The sequence below is a fragment of the Malus sylvestris genome, chromosome 9 (assembly GCF_916048215.2).
Source record: "Malus sylvestris chromosome 9, drMalSylv7.2, whole genome shotgun sequence".
Classification (NCBI taxonomy): Eukaryota; Viridiplantae; Streptophyta; class Magnoliopsida; order Rosales; family Rosaceae; genus Malus; species Malus sylvestris.
Genome location: NC_062268.1, coordinates 12,676,028 through 12,695,416, shown reverse-complemented (window position 1 = coordinate 12,695,416; position 19,389 = coordinate 12,676,028). Strand labels below are relative to the sequence as shown.

At 35.5% G+C, this 19,389-nt stretch overlaps 2 protein-coding genes and 1 non-coding gene across 3 annotated transcripts; all 3 read right to left on the bottom strand.

Annotated features, from left to right (window-relative positions):
* Nucleotides 1–3,026: 3,026 nt before the first annotated feature.
* On the bottom strand, nucleotides 3,027–8,402 carry LOC126633806 (uncharacterized). The gene is made up of 14 exons (XM_050304360.1): nucleotides 8,270–8,402; nucleotides 7,648–7,718; nucleotides 7,416–7,526; nucleotides 6,539–6,595; nucleotides 6,391–6,429; nucleotides 6,143–6,268; nucleotides 5,788–5,877; nucleotides 5,500–5,646; nucleotides 5,132–5,226; nucleotides 4,828–5,033; nucleotides 4,295–4,496; nucleotides 3,931–4,219; nucleotides 3,749–3,831; nucleotides 3,027–3,564 (listed from the first exon to the last, which is right to left on the bottom strand). Exons 1-14 carry the CDS (start codon nucleotides 8,400–8,402, stop codon nucleotides 3,402–3,404), a joined length of 1,812 nt encoding a protein of 603 aa, XP_050160317.1. The 3' UTR covers nucleotides 3,027–3,401.
* A 2,609-nt stretch (nucleotides 8,403–11,011) lies between these two features.
* TRNAK-UUU (transfer RNA lysine (anticodon UUU)) lies at nucleotides 11,012–11,084 on the bottom strand. The gene has a single exon. It is a non-coding gene; the product is annotated as a tRNA-Lys (tRNA).
* Nucleotides 11,085–12,767: 1,683 nt separating this feature from the next.
* On the bottom strand, nucleotides 12,768–15,829 carry LOC126581973 (protein MANNAN SYNTHESIS-RELATED 1-like). Its single transcript, XM_050245920.1, has 6 exons — nucleotides 15,443–15,829; nucleotides 14,694–14,838; nucleotides 14,520–14,590; nucleotides 14,288–14,373; nucleotides 13,467–14,046; nucleotides 12,768–13,341 (listed from the first exon to the last, which is right to left on the bottom strand). Exons 1-6 carry the CDS (start codon nucleotides 15,542–15,544, stop codon nucleotides 13,063–13,065), a joined length of 1,263 nt encoding a protein of 420 aa, XP_050101877.1. The 5' UTR covers nucleotides 15,545–15,829; the 3' UTR covers nucleotides 12,768–13,062.
* Between the last annotated feature and the right edge of the window lie 3,560 nt (nucleotides 15,830–19,389).

Genomic DNA, 19,389 nt, shown 5'->3' with positions numbered 1-19,389 from the left:
AAATCTCAATGACCATTTTAACTAAAAAGCCTTATTTTTTCAATGAAAGCATTTTTGTCAAGAGGAATGCTAAGAAGACTCTCCCACAAATGGGATTCTATATGAACCCTCCACCACCTTGTGTTTTTGACACAATTTTTGTGCCAATGTTATAAAATATTGTGCAATAAAATGTAAGGTGCAGAAAGTCCATGGAAAGTCTCATTACCATTTCTCATTGAGTAAACTCTAATTAATAAACCGACATAGATAAAAGGTTAAATACCCCCAAACATCTAAATTTTTAAGCATTCCAAATAACCACCTAATTTATGTATTATAATAGGACATTTACTAGTTTTAAATAGGAAACTTTAACGAAAAACACCCGTCATTTATGGAGCCTTGAATCCTCAAATCAACTTGTTTTAGCCATTAAAACCTATACTTGTTCGGCTAATGCTGGCAGTTTTGAGCACTTCAAGCTCTCCGTTGGTGAGTGTAGGCAGAAAACATAATACGCCCTTCAATTTATTTGTCTGCGTCATGACTTAGCCTTTCTGATGATGTCAATGTGCAATTTTCAAAACAATATATATTTATTTAAAATATTTTTAAAGGCTTGAATCAATTTAGGATCAACCTTAATGGCACGTTTACTAATCCGTAATCAGGTTGAGAGGAATTGAATTGAGGAGGAATTGGAATGAGGCGGAATCAAAATAAGATTACTGTTGAAGTTGTTTACTAAAACTGTCTGGAATCGGAGTAAGAATGACATTGATCCATATAAACTGTTTACTAATTTACTTGAATCGGAATGAAAATGGATGTGATTACTAAAATACCCCTAGTTTAACTAATCTATTTTCTATGCTAATTATTTTAAAACTTTTATCTTTCATTATTTTTATTTTTTTAGTATTTGTTCTTCTCATTCACAATTCCAAAACCATCTAGAAACTCTGCAACTTCAATTTCCCAGAAACTCTTTCTTCTCATTCTTTCATTTTTCCAATTTTTTTTGTGACCCTCGGTCTCTTCCTCTCTTCCCCGTCCTTCCCGACCTTCCCATTTCTAAAATTTCCCCATCATTCTCTGCTACCAAAGTACTGCCGACCTACTATTTTCTAAAATATCTTTCTCTGCTGCCAACCCACCCCACGTTTGCGAAGAACCCTTCATGCTCCCTCCCTCCATGTCCCAACCTTAATTTTTTTTTTTACCCCAATTTTTAGTTTCCCAATTGAGGCAGTGAATGAGTTTTTAACCATAGAGTCGGCGGATCGAAGAGTCGAAATGAGAATATACAACAATAGGGACATGAATCAGGTTTGGGATAAACAACAGCTGACTAAAGGCGAGGAAGATGGACCTTGAAAGCTCCAGTCTCAAGTCGCGGAACGAAGAGAAATCGGAGAAGAAGTTGCAGGGAGTCCACTGAGAGAGAAGAGTGTTGAAGCTGCAGGAGTGTTTTGGGATATAAACAGAAGTACAAGGGCACTTTAGGAAGAAAAGTTTGATTACTGATGGACCTTTTCTTCTGGAATTCAATTACCTACTATATCTTGGTAATCGGATTCCGGGAAAATCCGGAATTGAATTCCCCATTTCGGATGGACCGCACCTTTGTTTTCATTCCCTATATACAAGTAAACACATGAATGCATTTGAAGGAATGCAATTCCGATTCCACTTACCTCATTCCCATTTGGTAAACACGCCATAAGAGCAACTCTAGCGTTGTAAAGGCTCCCTAGGGCAAGTCACTATTGAATAGCCTCCAGTGAACAGTAATTGTCTTTAATGAACAGTAACTATCTTTTGCATCTCCACCCTTAAACTGAATAGTCATGGCAATATGCAATAAAATATTAGTATTTTTTATTTTATAAAATAATAAAAAAAAATTATTTTATTTCAAATTTCGGATATGATTTTTAATTGGTCTCGATGTACCACATTTCATTAAATAAGAAATTACAATCCAAAGTATTTGAGAAAATATAAAATTGCGGTATAAGGTGGAAGATAATGATAAGTTATTTATTGAAAAATTAAATCTTTTTTTTAATTTTTAAAATTTTTTTTCGGATTTTTTAATCAATCGTTTACTTTTTTATTTTTTTAAAATTAATTTTTTGACATTTTTTAATTAATTTTTGACATTTTTTATTAATTTTATACGTGGCTGACGTCATCCTGGCGTCAGCCATGCATTAGACAATCCTCAAGCTCTCGGGCCACCAATTCGCGCTGGGCCTCTCACTTGGGCCCCCTCCCTCCCCAATCGCCTGCATGGGCTGGAGGTTGTTGCTGGGGCGTGTGGGTCTTCAAAGTCGCTTGTCCATCGGGCTCCAACATACGCTGCAGCTGCTCTAAAGATTGAGTAGTTATTGTGTACTTACAGCTAAATAAAACTTGAGTGCAAACACTACTGGGCTAACCCACATTTATAAAAAGAGTTCAACTTTTCTTATTAGTAGTACAAACACTACTGGGTTAAACCGACTTCAAAAGTATCACCTCATTCAATTTCACATCTTGTCCACTTTCCTTCTCAATGTTTAATTATTGTTGATTCCTCATATTCTTTTTCAAAAAATTCTGAGTAATCTTCATCACAACTAAGTATATCATGTTTTTATGAGATGTGATCGATGCATCCAATCACAAATGATTTTCAATATGAAGCACAAATGATTTTTATTACAAAGCACAATGTTACCATATGAATGTAGACCGCTGATGCAAGAGAGGCCCACATTCAGCGCCGTCATGAACTTGCAAGAAACACTCATTTAGCACCATCAATTATAAACAGGCCATACGCAAGTTAAATAAAACCAGCCTTTATTTTGCATTTTCCGACTCTTAACTGTCCTCTAATAATTTGTAACTCCTCAAATCTACCAATATAACCAATGAACAAAAATACAAATCGGATTAGTTGATTCGAAAACTACAAGTGCATTTTCAGAACCAAAAATGAAATAATTATCAAACTATCTCACAATATTGGTTAAAATGGGGTCCCCCAAAGCCCAAGCAAACAGCAAACGAAATGAAAAACACTAGCTCACTAGGCTTATGCAAACGGCCTTCGGCCTTGCAACTCCAGCTGGTTCATCAGAAGACAGAAGGATGATAACCGAAAATAGAGGGCGCAGATTCAAAGGAGCATCCTACATCAATGAAGAAACTCAACCTAGTCAGAAAATCAGTCACCGTGTTCTTCTCCATGCATATATGCTTCATTTCAAAATGCTTGAACTGGGAGATAATAGCCTTGCAATGACATTGGACAAGTGAGACCAGAGAACGAAGCTGACAAAATCTTCCGTCCTTACATCAATTTTTCAAATTCAGTAACACCTCAATACATAAAGAGATGCTCAAACTTGATCATGAAAACACTTCCACTATATCTTCTGGTCTTCCAGTTCCGATGTTCTAACATCTTCGCTAACATTATCTGTAGGCGAGCAACGCATTTTTTTTCTACAGGGGCTTGTAGGAAGTATCAGCTGAACTGCTCTATAATCATCTTCCATATCACACATCTCCTCCTGTACTGCCGGGTTCCTGTTACAATTGATTACACTCCGAATACTTAGCTTAGCTCCGAACACAAATACTTAGCTTAGATGTAAACAAGAGAACAGTGATACATCAGACATAACCAGAAATGAAAACACTGACTGAATGTAACCAGTACGGTGAGTTACTTTTCAGGTTCAAACCAACTACTTTTGAGAGGAAAACATACCCACAAGCCCATAGAAAGACATTCTCCACAGTATTACGCCTTGATAGGACATTCGTATGCCAATCGGTCCACTCTCTATTTTCCTGACAAGAATGCTTCTCATGTAAATATTTATTCCAATATGTAAATATTAGAACCTCACAGAACAAGAAACATATATACGAAGAAATAAAAGTACGAACCTGCAAATATGCCTGAATCTCACTATTGTTGTTTCCCAGTTGAATGATTTTGTTGGATATACGCGTTAAATGTCCAATGTTCCCTAACCTGGGTGGGGATCTACCCTCATCAGGAACTGTCGGCCGGTTTGGATCAGTTTCTAAAGTGTTATTATTTTCTGCTGTAAGTATTTTTCCGACAAGATCACAATCACAAAGAAGATATTGTACAAGAGGAGCATTCTTGCTTTCTAAACATGATACTATTATGTTCTCTATGTGGTGATGGACAAAGTTGTTATATGGGTACCTGGAGAACAAAACGTGAGAAGTAAGACCTTGTATCAACACACTCTTTCTTGGACAAGAAAATTCTCAAGCTTACTTGAAAAACAAGTCTAAAATTCTTTGTATTGCTCCGAGACGAATCAATTCCTTCTCAACAGTTTCACCACCCACCCTCAGTAATACTGCAACGAACTCTACAATCTTTAAACGATGTTGTCCAAGAGGTGGCTGTAACTTGCCATATGTAGTTAGCAACACATTGTCTGCCGTTGAAACATCCAAAAGCTTCAGCAAATCACCTGTATCATAGCATGCTTTGCAGCATCAATTTTTGACCAATCCAAAATTATCTACACGACCTATTGTTACACAGAAGAACAAAGGATTGGACAAGTCCAAAATTGGGCAGAATCCTATGGATAATACAAAACTGGACTACAACTTAACTAAATACAACGGGAGCCTCATTACATTACAGGTTTTTGTTTAATCCCATGTGGAGTAAAGGAAAGATCAGAGCGCACTAATTTAAAATTAAAACCGAAAACATAACGCAAGTAGTCGTGAGCACCAACCTAACTGAATGCAAGTACCACGTACCAAATGACCAAACTAAGGAGTTAACTTTACCTAGGATCTCCAGCATGCCAACAACAGTCTCGGAATTAGCAGTATCTACCGATCCATAAGTAATTTGAAGTCCACCGAAATTCTCATATGTTCTCGAATTTAGCCTCGTAGGGTCTAACATATACAAGCACACTGACAATAAGTTAATAAGAACATATGGCGGTCGTGAATCCTCCAAAGCATGCCGGAACAATCTTCTCATAAAACTGCGTAGAATGTGCACAAAATGAACTCACTGCAGAATCTTAGAGCAGAAATGAAAGCAACATCAATTTATCGTAAATGTAAGAAGGAATAATGCTACCTTGGGCTAGATATTTTAGTAGCAAGTCCAGGTGGAGCGAACCTTGCTACAGCACAAAGTGTCTCTGCTGTATTAGCATGCACTTCCGGAGAATTCTGTAGAAAACATGCTCATAAAAACTTGCTCATTAACAGCAAACAAGCCATCCTTATTGAGACTGGCAATACTTTTAAACATAAAAGGGATACCAAAATGGAAATATTGATATTTCCAGCACACTAATCATGGTTTTAACCCTATAAGTTATACACGAGCTAGCTCTCAGTGAAAAAATGTTTAGCGCATAGCGCGCACTTACGGGGAAAAAACTAAGAAGCCTATTCGGTTGCATTAATATAGCTTAAATGTAAAATTAATTAATTACTTACCCAAGAGCTGAACTTTTCAGCTATTTTCTCCAGCACATCTGTATCTTGTATCATCTCTAGCACATCTCTAAAATGTCCCTGATGCAGTGCCTCAGAAAACTTTTTATGTGCGTGTTCACAGCAAATCAATTGGGTTTTCACGAGTTCCTGTTGACAACAACCAATTCGAAGCATGTCAATATCTAAAAGCTCAAGAAGTTGCCTCTTATATTAGAAGTAACAATCAAAAGCTCTAGATCCTAATCACTGTTGTAAAATGTTAAAAAGTAGGAACTCCAGAAGTATTACCAGTAGGGATGAACAAAGGTAACGACCAACATCAATGCTAGGTCTAATTCCAATTTGGTTAAATGGGTTATCGACAGTAATTTTATCAGCCTGCATGCCCACAAGAGGAGAGCACATGTGATCAGCAATACCTTAGGAAGCAAATAACTTCTTTAAACTGAGAAAGAATGCCACATATATGGTGTCATGTTCTCTTGCCGGACTGTTTCACATAATGACATTATAAGACTGAATCTGGACCGTGCATTTAAACAAAGATCAACAGCGTTGATGGTCTATTCACTGGAAACATAATGTTGCCACACTGGTGACAGAAGAACATAATTCAGAAACACACAGCCTTGAGAATATTCACCACTTTACGTCTCCTTTCAAGCCAGATAAGGGATGCAGGGGACGTTCCATTCTGAAAGCAATCGTCCACAATCCTCTTGACTACCTGTAATCCTTCAGATGAACCAGTAGCGGGAACACTGAACCCCTAGTTTACAGGTAAATCAAAAATCATCAAATCTATAATTCATACCTCATCTGGATGTCGGAACACTAGAAAAACAACTATGCAATGGGACCAACGAAATCAAAAGGAACGGTAACACTTACAGAAACAATAACATAACAGCCCGTCACCTTGCAAAGTGCCTGAGTCCCAATCATAACGTCAAAAATTAGAAAATCAGGCAGAACAAAGAATTAATTTTCTTTTAGTGGGAAGATCAGTAAAGCACAGAATCTATATCTCTTTATGCACCTTTAAAGTGGATTTCTCTGGACCTATGAGACGTCCACGCCGTTTATAGAAATTCTCCTGTGCACAATTGTAGAGATATTAGAACAAGGGAAACTAAATTTGCATAGCCCTCTCCATCAAGTAGGTGATGGAACACCCAAAGGCTCATATTCCTGATATTGTCCTCACTTTCCTTATTCACTAGACCTAGGTCGTAAACAAAATCTATACTTTTCTAACATCATACAAAAGTTATATGGTCTAATCACCGGGTTAAATGGCTGAGACTAAGAGGTCCCAGCTACAAGTAAGGAGAAGGGGAATTTACGAGATACCCACCATGTCAATCCCGTATTTTTTGGGCCCAATCATGATCATAGTGTATTTCATTTCGTCATTTAGTACTTTTATTGCCTGAAATCAAAATCTTGAGCACTCAAATGAGAAACTTATAGAGGATAGCTCAAACAAAGACCAGTACCATGAAAAAAGAAATGCTTGGAGTTTTCAAGCAAGAAAGAAAAATCAGTGTAAATATACATCATATCTTAGATTCTTAACTAAAGGTAGATAAATCTGAATCTTAAATTTTCATTCAAATGTAAAATTGTTCTGATATAAAGCTATAGATGTATATAGGACGATAATCATAAGCGGGACCCCGCTCCATGAACAGAGAAGCAGGATCCCTCTAAAAAAATGGGGTTCCTATCCTATCTATATACAGTATTACATACACACACATATTCTTGGGATGTTGTTGCCTTTAAAGAGAAAAAACAACATTGCATGGAAAGAACAAAGCTAAACCTTACGAACTACTTCAAGTCATTTGAACACAAAGACCAATCATAAGTTGCATATAACAAAACAATCACAAAGAATCTGGCATTTGTACCAGACGTGCAGGAAATTTTCTTGCCAAAAGGCGAGTAAGACCCTTAGCCTTGTCAAGAACTTTTGGGTCTCTAGTCTTTTCAGTAGTTGAGACTCTCATGCAATCATCAACCTGGCCATAAGTTGAAATAAAATCTCATCAATCCAGATACGCAGTCGAGAACACAAATATTGATAACCGATGTACAAACTCAACATAAGACTTTCCGTAAACAACATTTATTATGACATACCAGTTCACCTGACATGTCATGCTCTAGTAGAGCAGATTCTACCACCGGCCAAACCTTTGTTATATTATTTTCTGCACATAACAAGGCAAAGGAAGACAGAGGGATGAAACAGTTTAGTTCGCTGCTACAGTGGTACCCTAAGATTTAGCCAATACAATTTGAAATAGTTTTAAGCCCTTTCGTTTCTATTAAAATTGGATGGTTTCAGTTTTCACCATCCACCAGAGGCCATCCGAGTGCCTCAGACATACCAAAAAAGCATTACATGTATGCGTTAGATATTCTGTGGACGTATAAAGATAGTAAATTTAATATACATGCCTGATCCACGGTAAACCCATATATGAAACTCCCATTTTACCCTAACCTTATTTCTTTCATCCGATCGAAGACTCGATCACCATACAGATACCAAATTGGGTAACACTAACAGTTTCTCCTCAAAAGAACTTAGTCAACAATTCCCTAGATTCTAGAAACCAAATATATAACCTATTACGTGTTTGTCAAGCAACCAAGTAGAAGCACCAAAAAGATGTGCGCTTTGAAAAGAATCAGCCAAACAAACAAAGTAGAAAAGGAACAGGAGAGAACGTACTAAAAATTTTCGGGACGGGCGTACGGAAAAATCTGAGCCTTTTCTTTTTTGTTGGAAGGGATTCAAGCAAGCCGTCCTCTCCCTTTGACGAAGGGCCAAAATCCACCATCTTCGACTCCTCCTGCTGTGGGACGACGCCGTTTTCGTTTTTTTCCATCCTCACTCAGACTACGTTGTCGTTTTTGGGTATCAGCGAACGTCAGAGAAATTGGACGGTTGGGGAAGACGACGCAGATTTTCAGTTACTAAATTATATTTTATTTAGGATAAAAATAATAAAAAAGAAACAAGCCCAACCTCACGCAGCCGGATATATGACAAGGGATATCGATCAAAATTCTCACGCTAGAATCCACTACCAAATAAGCTTAAGTCGCCAGCAATTCGGAATTCACCAAAAAATAGAGAAGACTTCAAAAGTTTATCGATAACAATATGAATTTTTTGCAAACTTAACGCCAATATGACCTATTTATAATGGAACTTAACCCTAGAAACCATATAGGTTCAAATAGGCAAGAAATTAAACAAATAACAAAATATCAAAAAGATTCTAATTTAAATATTAGAATCTCGTTTTAAACATGGTAAACGACATAATTATTAGACTCTGCGCCCTGAGTGTGCATGCTTGTTGCCAGACTTTGGTTCTTTGCCAGAGATTTATTCACGGTGATCGGTTTCTCGGATTTAGAATTAGGTGTCGGACGAGGGTGATGGTGAGGGAGATGAGAAGGAAGAAGAAGACGTGAGGGTAACAAAGAGGGCACAGCAGTCCGAATGGGGCTACAAAGGATTTTCTTACGCTTTTCAAGTAATATGTGTTATTTTCGTTGGTAATATTAGCTTTATTAATGTGATCGAGTATTCATTTATTGAGTAATACGCTGGGAACGACTCATGTAAATCATCGTTCTCTTCCAATCCACATAGAAACTGACATGCCAAACAAAAGTTGTGTTAATCTGAACAACTTGAAAAGTGTGTACCTTGATTCTGAGCAGTGCATCGTCGCTGCAGAAGTCATAAAGAGGTTTATCCTCCATGCGAAGAAAACTGCGTTGGTGGTTGAGCACTATTTCATTATGGCTACGTACGTACCTGGCAGATAGAGTGATCGTCTATGACGGGAAGCCTGGAGTTGATTGTACTGCCAATTCTCCTCAATCGTTGTTAACCTGGGATGAACCTTTTCTTATCTGCAAGTCTTGCAACCTTTTTATCTGCAACTTTTTTTTTACATATAAATAAGAATAAATCTGAGTAAGTTTTGTAATGTGGCAAATGCAGCAACTGGATATCACATTTAGACGTGATCCTACTAATTATCGCCCGAGAATCAACAAGTTGAACTAAACCAAAGATAGGGATCAAAATGCTGGGGGGACATATCATTACTTGGACGATTAAACTGGCCTAACTGCCCTACATATTAGGGACAACAAGTCCCCTCCGCCCGTCCCCAAGGGCGGGACTCTATGGGACAAGACTCTACTAAGCCTCACCCCAAACGGGTCAGATACGGTTCACTCATTCCATCATTAATGCCCGATTTTCCTCTTTATGCTGTATATTCATGGCATCTTGATATATACTGCAGTTATTGTGTTTTGCAGTTTGGCAGAAACTTAGAGGGCAAGGCATCAACAATACACACTCGAGTAAAAATAGTGCTGGAGACAGGGTTGCGCGGCTGACGTGCGCTGACTATTGACTAGCGGAGGAGGTCCGTTGCCTGGTGAAGAAAAGATTCCAGAGGACGGATAACAAAGTGTGTTCGATGTGGAGTTACTAAGTTAGCTAAAAGTAAAGTCAATGTTTTCGATTATGTAAAATAACGTTGGAGATGTAAACCCCAAAATTGACCGAATGATTTTGTATTTCTCTATTGATGTGAGTCTCTTTAAATTTCTTGCACATAGTACAGAAATGTATGCATAAAGAGCGGGAAGCCCAATTATCCCTGCGTTGCTGCCCTGCCATTGACAACTGATAACACGAAATGAGCTCGAAAAGGGCTTTGTAGAGAACTCCTTGCAATCCAGCTTGAAAACAATGTCCCTAAAGCCGAGCTCCAAATTAAGCAAAGTACAACCCCCACTTCGCAGCAAGGAATTCCATTGCAGGATCGAGGATTGTATAATTTCTTGTGCAACAAGTCATGAATTCGCCTTTTTCATTCCTGGTCACTACTTCCACCCGTCGCGAATCACTCCTTCTCGCCGCTCCCCTTAACAGGGAATCCTTTGATCAGCAAGAACCTGACACATTCCTCCGATCCTATAAGCCCCGGCAGCGAAGATGTGATGCAAAATTGTGTTGTTCTTTCCTCTGAATCAGAAGAAATATTTCATATTTTATGTACACAGTATTGTAGTTTAGCTTATGCATATTTTAAGAAAATCTCAAAATAATTAAACTCGGATTTAAACTATATATAGGGGTTCTGATCCAACACCTCTTTAAATGTATGAAAAAAACTTTGCATACCAAAATAGTAAACTAAAAACCAAACTTATAGTATTTTAAGCCTACAATTTTAACCTTCCAATTTTGACTTTCATTCTTTTAGTCAAATTATATACGGACAGTCACACAGTTTCACAACAAGAATAATTATAAAGCTAGACCCAAAAATCCCACCAGCCAGGTCAAGTTCGACTTGCCCCGAAGGCTCTCTCGGACATGTCTGGGCTCCGATCCAACTCCATACAATACAGAAAACAACACATTCGACCCAAAAAAAATAAAAAAATACAATCACTCCGCCGTCTGTGGGAATCGAACCCACGACCACGTGGTTAAAAGCCACGCGCTCTACCAGCTGAGCTAAGACGGCTCGCTTGTCCCTTTCATTTACTTATTTTATTACATTTAACTGTTAAATCAGAAGAGAAGAACATTAGTGATACGACTAATCCTTACCCCTCCCATCTTTTTTTCTTTGTTTCTTTTTTTACTTATTCTTTCTCAAAAAAACAAAAAACCAAAGAAAAAGCTGTTTCACCCTCTATGAAACTATGAACTCGGGCTCAAGCTCAAATTAAATTAGTAATAGAATGAAAATGCAATGGTTGGGGTAACAATATCATACAAGATACTCAACTGAAATAAAATATTGTACGGCTTAAAAATTATAAATATAGTTTAACCATTTTGTTATTCATTTTCTTCAATAGATAAATCTGAAAAGGAAAGTAATATTTGTGAATACAATTCCTCTCGTACACACTCATATTTACTTAAAGTATTTTAATTGAATAAATAAAAAAAATTAATTGCCAAAAAAAAATTATAAGTGTGCGAAAATTATTTCCATATAAATTCTTGATGAAACAAAACGAATGACCACTTCCAAATAAGATGACATTTATATTCTGAGATCCAATTGGCTTGGGAGATTTATTTATTTATTTCAAGGTTTGTAATTTACAGCTAAAAATGGTAGACAAGTTTCAGAATATAAGTGGGGTTCTGTGACTTCTGCCAAAGACTAAGACTAAGCGGAAAATAAAACGTGACACATCATTAGATTCGAATATTCTTATCTAACCACTTTTGTTTTTGTTTTTATTTTTATTTTTTAAGGACCTGCAATTACATGATTATACTATACTTGTACATACGGAGAAATTTTTTATTGTGGTTGAAATACGGATGATAATACTACGTGTTTTTATATAAATAATGAAAAATTATATTTTAAAATAATTAACTTTTTACATAGCTCACCACTTATATAATAACACATGATGTACCAGCTTATGTTTCGATTACATCGAAAAATCTCTCGTACATATGAACTTTGTCAGATTTAGTATTGTCCTCTGTGGACAAAACTACCTTGGATCCTGATCCAACTCCCCTTTTTTAATCCATTTTTCTTTTTGTTCCAAGATCCAAACACATATGATCTTTGTTTTATCTGTTGACCTTGTTGGGTGTAGGTTTAATTAAAGGGAAGTGATTTTCTGCGATCTCCTGTTTTCCTCCCACAATTTTTTCTTTGGTTACGGCCTTTGGATTGAACAAAAAATCAAATGCGCATCAACCATCAAAAGTAATAGAAGTGCATAAGACAAAAAGAGCAGTGTAGACATAGGCGAGGGCACTAAGGTGCGTGCAAGGGGGATCAACTAACCCTCTGATTTTCGGCGAATTTCTATGAATAACTTGGATGTTGCCCTTTTTGAAGGTTGGAGTAGACCTTCATACATGCCCTCTAACTATTTGATAAAATGCCTCAAAGAAGAGTCGCCCTTCTTATTATTTAAAAAATAAAATATTACATGTGACTCCATATAATTTTTCCTGAATCCTCCACCGAGTGTAAAAATCATTCCCTAATTAATCTTTTTACTAGTCACATATTTACATTGCATAAATGTCCTTATTATATTTTTACAGACACGTGATAAGAGAGACATAATTGCATTCCGTCAGTAAAAAGGCATGTGTAGCAACAAATAATGCTCCTGTTCAACTAGATTTGGAAAATATGACAACAACATTAGAATGAATATAAGGAAAAATGTTATGGTATATATAATCAAACAACAAATGATATGAACCATTTAAAGGTTCAGAATTTCCTGCCCTATCAAACACTGTCTTCAAATGATCATTTTTAACAGACAATTTCTGTTTAAGGTTCTTGCAACCCAGATTAAGTATACATTATACAAACTAGCCTGTCCAATCTGCGTAACCAACTAAATCCCGATTGAGGTAAGTAGCGAAAGCTAACACCGTCTTTGAAGGCTTCGATACACCTGCCACGCCTTTCCTTTTCCCGGGTTTCTTCTCACGGAGAGACATTAGCAGTAGCATGCATAAGCCAAATGGTTCTTCTTCGAGACATAATGTGTGATGAATTTGGAGGGAGATGCAGAGGCACCGGGGATGTCAGCTGGGACAAGTATTTGAGTTTTACTGGACGCGATTCTCTTACCTGCCACATTTGCATAGAACAAACCTGAAATGGCTGGAACAAATACATCACTTTGCGCGCACACGTAGAAGTCAATGATCTTCTCGAATTCAGACCCCTCGGAATCCAGGTACTTTGACTTCTTGTCTGCTGGGATAATGCCATCCTGCAATGAATTCCAGACTCATTAAGTACAAAATCTACATCTGAAATAGCATTGCAATGATATGGGTTTCGGAAAGAAACTGAAACATAGAAAAAAATTCAAGGCATAACAGAAGAAGTGTGCACCTTGATATACGTTTTAGGGAAGATGTCTTTCAGAGCATCAAGACTGCTGTCCCATTTTGATTCGGTCAAATAGATTGTGGTATCCTTTGCGAATCCAAGTTTCCTCAAGAATAAAGCAATCTCTTGTGCATTATAGCAACTTTTTGTTCCGCTTTCATCTCCTCCTTGGCAACCGTTCTTCTCCAATATGTCAACCCTCAAGTCCACTGATACAAATTGGCCATCTGACTTGCGGCTCAAAGTTTTCAGACGCTCAACCATTGATTCGACCACTTCACTGATCTCTTGTTGCAACTCTAATGTTCCAAACATTCCCAAACATGCAACTGAATCGCTAGAACTCTTTCCTTCTGTCTTCTTCATATTAACCGAAGGAAAGTAAGTAGCCAACCTTATGTTGCCCTTTGATCTATAAATTGGTTCCACATGTTCAGCAATGTAATCTTCTGTAACCCGATTGGGAACCTTAACAGCGGCAAGATTCCTTGTGGATAATTTACCAGGTCGTTTTTTTACTACTTTGACCACACCATCCAGGCTACTTATAAACTTCTCGACATCATAAATCTCATCAAAGTTCCTGGAATTTCAGTTAAATTAGTTGCTTGCCAAAATCTTTTATCTAAATCGAACCAAAGAATTCTTTTATGGTTAGTAGAGAAGATATCAGCAAAGTTCAGATAGAGTAACACAGTAGATTTTTACTGCCAAAACCCAACACAAGCACAATGACAGCAGCAACACGGGAAGAAGTATTACTTGTTTTTAAACTATAAATAATCAAAGGAAAACAGGGTTTTAATAGAGCATTAGCGACTGACCTCTCATCCCCTGGTTTGGTCCCTCTAATATCAGGAAGTACAAGTGTTGCCCCTAGGTACCTTGCCACGACAACAGCATCCGCGACCTGAAGAATGCCAAGGAACAGATTACTGAGTGAATAGTGAATTGGTTTACAAATGAAATGGCTAATGTAGGAATGTACGACAGAAAATCTTGTTAAACATTCCAAATTATTAACTTTATCAACGAGATCAACGGTTCATTAAATACCTGTGAAACATGGTATTCGGGGCCATTTGTTAATGAGAACAGGACATACCCCTCCGTCTGCTCTACATCATCTGCTAGCCAGGTAACAAGATAAGAAATTACGAAAAGTAACGGATCATTGCAATAAACAGCATATGAAATTACCAATGATTTCAAAATGCAATGAAAACTTACCAGATGGCTTAGACCAACACTGTTTTAGCTCCTCGCCATCATCTTTCCAAGGTCCGCCATTCTTCTTAGCGAAGCTACCAAGGCCCTCCTTTGAATACTCTGAAGTTTCTAAGGTATCTCTTCCTCCTCCTCCAGGAAATTTCTCCTGTATAAATCAAAAGATAAGAAAATCACACAACGTCCCTGAAATCGATGCTCAAATCTATCTGCTGAAATTAAACAATGTAAACTTCATAAAAAAATCTACATGAGACTTGAACTCTATACAACTCTTCTATGGCGAAAACTCCGAAAAGTGAAGTGTGCCAAATGACTGAGGGGGGAAACATACAAATCTTTTGGATAACAAATCAAATTCTTCAAGCAATAGAAATGTTTTGAATATTTTAAATCACATAAAAATGTCACTGGCCAGAAATATTTCCCCAACTATTACAAAACTTAAAGTTTTGAATCCATTTTGCCTCTCAATTTCTAACAAAATGGGGTAAATCTACATCAACAAATCTACTGTGACCCAAAACACAAAGATTGAAACTTGCTGTGATTAAACTTCGATTACAACAAATCAATGAAAACCCATCAAAGATGACAAATCAAATGAAACAGTAAACCCAGAAGCAGAGAAAATGCTATTGCACAGTGACATACAATTTGATTATTCTGCAATAAAAAATCAAAGAAAAAGCAGTAAAGTGATGATCTTTAGCATTGTGGAGAGAGATTAATGATGGGTTTTGTGGACTTACTTCAACAGAATCAAAATGGTCTCTCTTAATCATGTTCCCAAGCATCACAAACATTGCCAGTGTCAGCACTCCTGCCACTACCTGCCTCAAATCCACACCCATCTCTTTCTCTCTCTACAAAAAAAGAACTCTCCTTCACTCACAGTCACAGATCCTACTCGATCACCTCAAAATACACCCTCTCACTAACTCTGCTGTGTGTGTGTGTGTGAGAGAGAGAGAGAGAGATGACGCCCTAGTAGGTGGTGATGGATTGGAGCACTAGGAAACCAAGCAAGGCACTTGGGTAATAAACAGTTCTGGAAAAGGAGAGTAGAGATTGTAGGTTTGAATAAAAAAATGAAAAACTTTGAAGGTAAAATGTCCAGCGCAGGAAATGTATCAGATCACATGTTACTCAGAAATGCATTTTGTAATTGTAAGTCTTCCTGCTTACAGCACACCGACACTTTCCTTGGGATAATGACACCTAGCCTAACAAATTTTAATTGTAAGTCTCCCCCATTTTCTTTCTTTTTCTTTAAAAATTTTGGAAATTGTTATTAGCATTTAAAAAATCTCATTTTACACTCCAAATTTTCTATATTAGGAAAAAAAATACACTTGTGAGGAGTGTAGAATGAGATTTTTGGAGTGTTAATAACATTTCTCAAAATTTTTTGCCAGACTACAATAGAATGAAATTTCTCTTACTTTGTAAATAAAAGGTCTTTGGTTGATTCTTGCGTATGCGTATTTAACCATATTAGCCAACTCTCTTACTCTCTTATATTAGATAATATCATTTGTCAAAAAATTTTATCTTATTTTTTATTTTTATATTTCTTTTTTCTTTTGGGTTTATTTTTTTATTTTTCTTAAGTTGTTGTAAAAGAAAAGGTTTTCTTTCTTTTTTTTTTTTTTGTTTGTTAGATGGAAAGAAAAAGGTTCAAAATTTTGAAGAGCACAAATTTAATATTGAAAAATTAATACTATTAATAGTGCTACCGATGACAAATTAATATTTTATTCAAAAAAATATTCTAAATTAATTTTCTGATAGCATAATGTATCCGATTAATTTAAAAAAAAATTAAATCAAGAATGATATTCATAATTATAAAGCAGGAAAATAATTTTCCATCCAAAGATGTGTAACGAGAGATGCAAAATTGAGAAAAGTAAAGAAATATACTTTTTCTTTTATATAAACTAGGACTAAAGTGACATGTTGTTGGAACTTTAGTGGCATTGTTGTGAGGAAATTTTGATCGTAAAGATTTAGTGAAATTATCATTAGAGACAAAAAAAATATAGTTGTAATTAAAAATTGCGTGTTCAACTATAAAAATATTATTATTACCGTTTTCTCCGGGTGATGCGTCATCAAGTTGCATCACTGCTTTCATATTCTTTAGTCTTTTATTGGGAGGCAGATTCTCTGCCCTCCCATTTTTGTGCCCCTCTTATATTTTTCTGTTTTGTGTGGTCACGGTTAAGCCACATTAATATTTTATATTATTTTTTTATAAAGATAATAAGATAAAAAAAATAATAATATAAAATATTGACGTAATTTAACCGTAACCACACAAACAGGAGAGCAGAAGAGGGCAGAGAATCTGCCTCCCTTTTATTGACCATAACACCTATCTTTCTGTCTGTTTTTAAGAAAAATAATATAGGTGGGTGAAGTGGCCTAATCCATATACTTTTGAGAGAGCTCTTTTAAGAAAGTAGTTAGTATTACGGTTTAGTGTTATTCTTTTTCATGTGTAAGTGAGAGATCTTATATTTGATTATCATCAAACGCAAATTCGAATCAAATTATTATGGTTAGCCCCATTATAAAACTTAGCTCATTTTTCCTTCGTTTAGTGTTACGTATTAGAAAAAATTTAAGGATGAATTACACAAAACTATCTCAACTATTAGTTAAAGTACAATCACATACCTCATGTTTTAAATATTACAATATCATACTTCAACTTATAAATTCGTTATAATATCAAACCTCCCTTAATTTTTCTATCAATTTGATTGTTAGTGGCTGATGTGGCAGGCAAATGGCTTGCTCACTCATCCAACTAGATTGATAAATTCATAATTTATTAAAAAGTTCAGAAATTTTTTTGTAACAACAAAAACTAAAATAATAAAGAGGGTCCCACTACTAAGCTTAGCAATTCCTCCCTCATCGAGAGATTTTTTAATGCGACCGTCACGATGTGGTACACCACGTGTTCTTATATAAATAGCTGAAAATGAGAGTTTCCCCCTTAAAACTTATTTTCTCTCACTTAAAACCCATCCTCTTTATTTTTTTAGACATAAACCCCATTTACTAGAATCCAACTAAGCAAATTTCCTTAACAAGCTTGGTTTGTCAGTTTTTATAATTCTCGTGTTCCTAAAATGCCCTCATAGAGTATAACGTGGGTTAGGTTTGACTTATAATTAATAATAAATTTTGCATTTTATTATTTTCAATGCAATTAAATGTCAATTAACCTATTATTTGATTAGGCTTTTTTTTCTCAATTTTTTTTACCAAAAATTGTTTTATCGTGAAACTAGCTGACCTTATTAGCTTGAAATATATAATATAAATAAAAAAAATATTATGGTGTTTTACGTTGAGACATGGACAAAAATAATTTCTATCAAAAAAATTATACAAAATAATGGTTGTATTTTTTTCTTTCCACAGAAAATAATTTACCTATCTATATGTTAGTACCCACTTAGAATATAAATCCTGTAAAAATAATTTACCTACCCCATAGGTGTGATATTGTAAAGAAAAAATGTATATGATTACTTTGGATATTATAAGTAATAATATGACAATATTATTTGTATAGGTAAATTAATAAGTAGATTGGTAAATTAGTATGTACTACAAAAATGCAGATAAATTAGCTTGTAACAGAAGAATGTATGTAAATTAGTGATTTTTTTTTAAATATAGGTAAATAGTTTGTATCAAAAGAATGTAGGTCAATTAGTTTGTATCAAAAGAATGTAGGTAAATTAGTGAATTTTTAAAATATAGATAAATAGTTTGTAATACGTGGTTTTAAAACAGGAGCTCAATTGCTCATTGCTAGCATAATTGAAGGTGAGTAATAATAATATTAATTGACATATTTAGGTCATTGTGGCATAAGTTGTAAATATTTTATAAGGATATGTCATTTATTTGCCAACATGCCAGACTATTTGAATTTTGGATTTTATTTGGATGTTTAATATGAGGTGGGTTTTTCTCTAGACAATATCAGTTACAAGGGCTTATATCTAAACAACCCTATAAATAGTAGGTTGTTAAAAGGTTAATAACTTAAAAATTAAAAAATTTCACCACATACATAAAAATACATGATGTACCATCTATATTCCCGTCAAGGAAGAAAATATCGGTAATATCGGAAATATCGGTAGTCCGAAAACACGAAAATATCGATGGAAATATCGGGATAATATCGATATCGATAAAAATTACATGGAAACCACGGAAATTGTAAGAAAAACTTGGAAATTTTTATTGAAACTTTGCAGGATGTTTATTTAGTCAATTATCTATTAGTTTATCACAAAAAATTGGAAGGAAATGCATTGCATGATGGATTTAACTGATTTAAGTTGATTATATAGCGAGCTGGCAAACATTGTGAGTGTAGAAAATATGTAGTAATTAATGAAAGAAGTTTAAACACACCAATTGGGGCTTATTGCGGCAAGTTTTTTAGATATGACATCGCATCAAGTCGTCTTTTGTGTTAATTTGTTATCTTAACTGGTTAAATTAAGCGGTACATCCAATTGGGGCTTATAAACATTTTAATTCTCTTTAAAAATCTAAGGGCATTTAATAAGGATTTTAAGGGATTCTTTATAGTTTAAGGGGTATTCGATCATGATTTTTAAGAAATTCATACATTCCAAATGTATTCATTTAGAAATTG

Coding starts and splice junctions, on each gene's coding strand:
- LOC126633806 (XM_050304360.1), bottom strand. CDS start 8,402: ATGGAAAAAAACGAAAACGGCGTCGTCCCACAGCAGGAGGAGTCGAAG. Junction 7,527..7,647: donor ATGACATGTCAGGTGAACTG/GTATGTCATAAT, acceptor ACTTATGGCCAG/GTTGATGATTGCATGAGAGT. Junction 5,034..5,131: donor ACTAAAATATCTAGCCCAAG/GTAGCATTATTC, acceptor CATTCTACGCAG/TTTTATGAGAAGATTGTTCC.
- LOC126581973 (XM_050245920.1), bottom strand. CDS start 15,544: ATGGGTGTGGATTTGAGGCAGGTAGTGGCAGGAGTGCTGACACTGGCA. Junction 14,591..14,693: donor GTGTTGGTCTAAGCCATCTG/GTAAGTTTTCAT, acceptor CCTGGCTAGCAG/ATGATGTAGAGCAGACGGAG. Junction 14,374..14,519: donor CCGAATACCATGTTTCACAG/GTATTTAATGAA, acceptor GGCATTCTTCAG/GTCGCGGATGCTGTTGTCGT.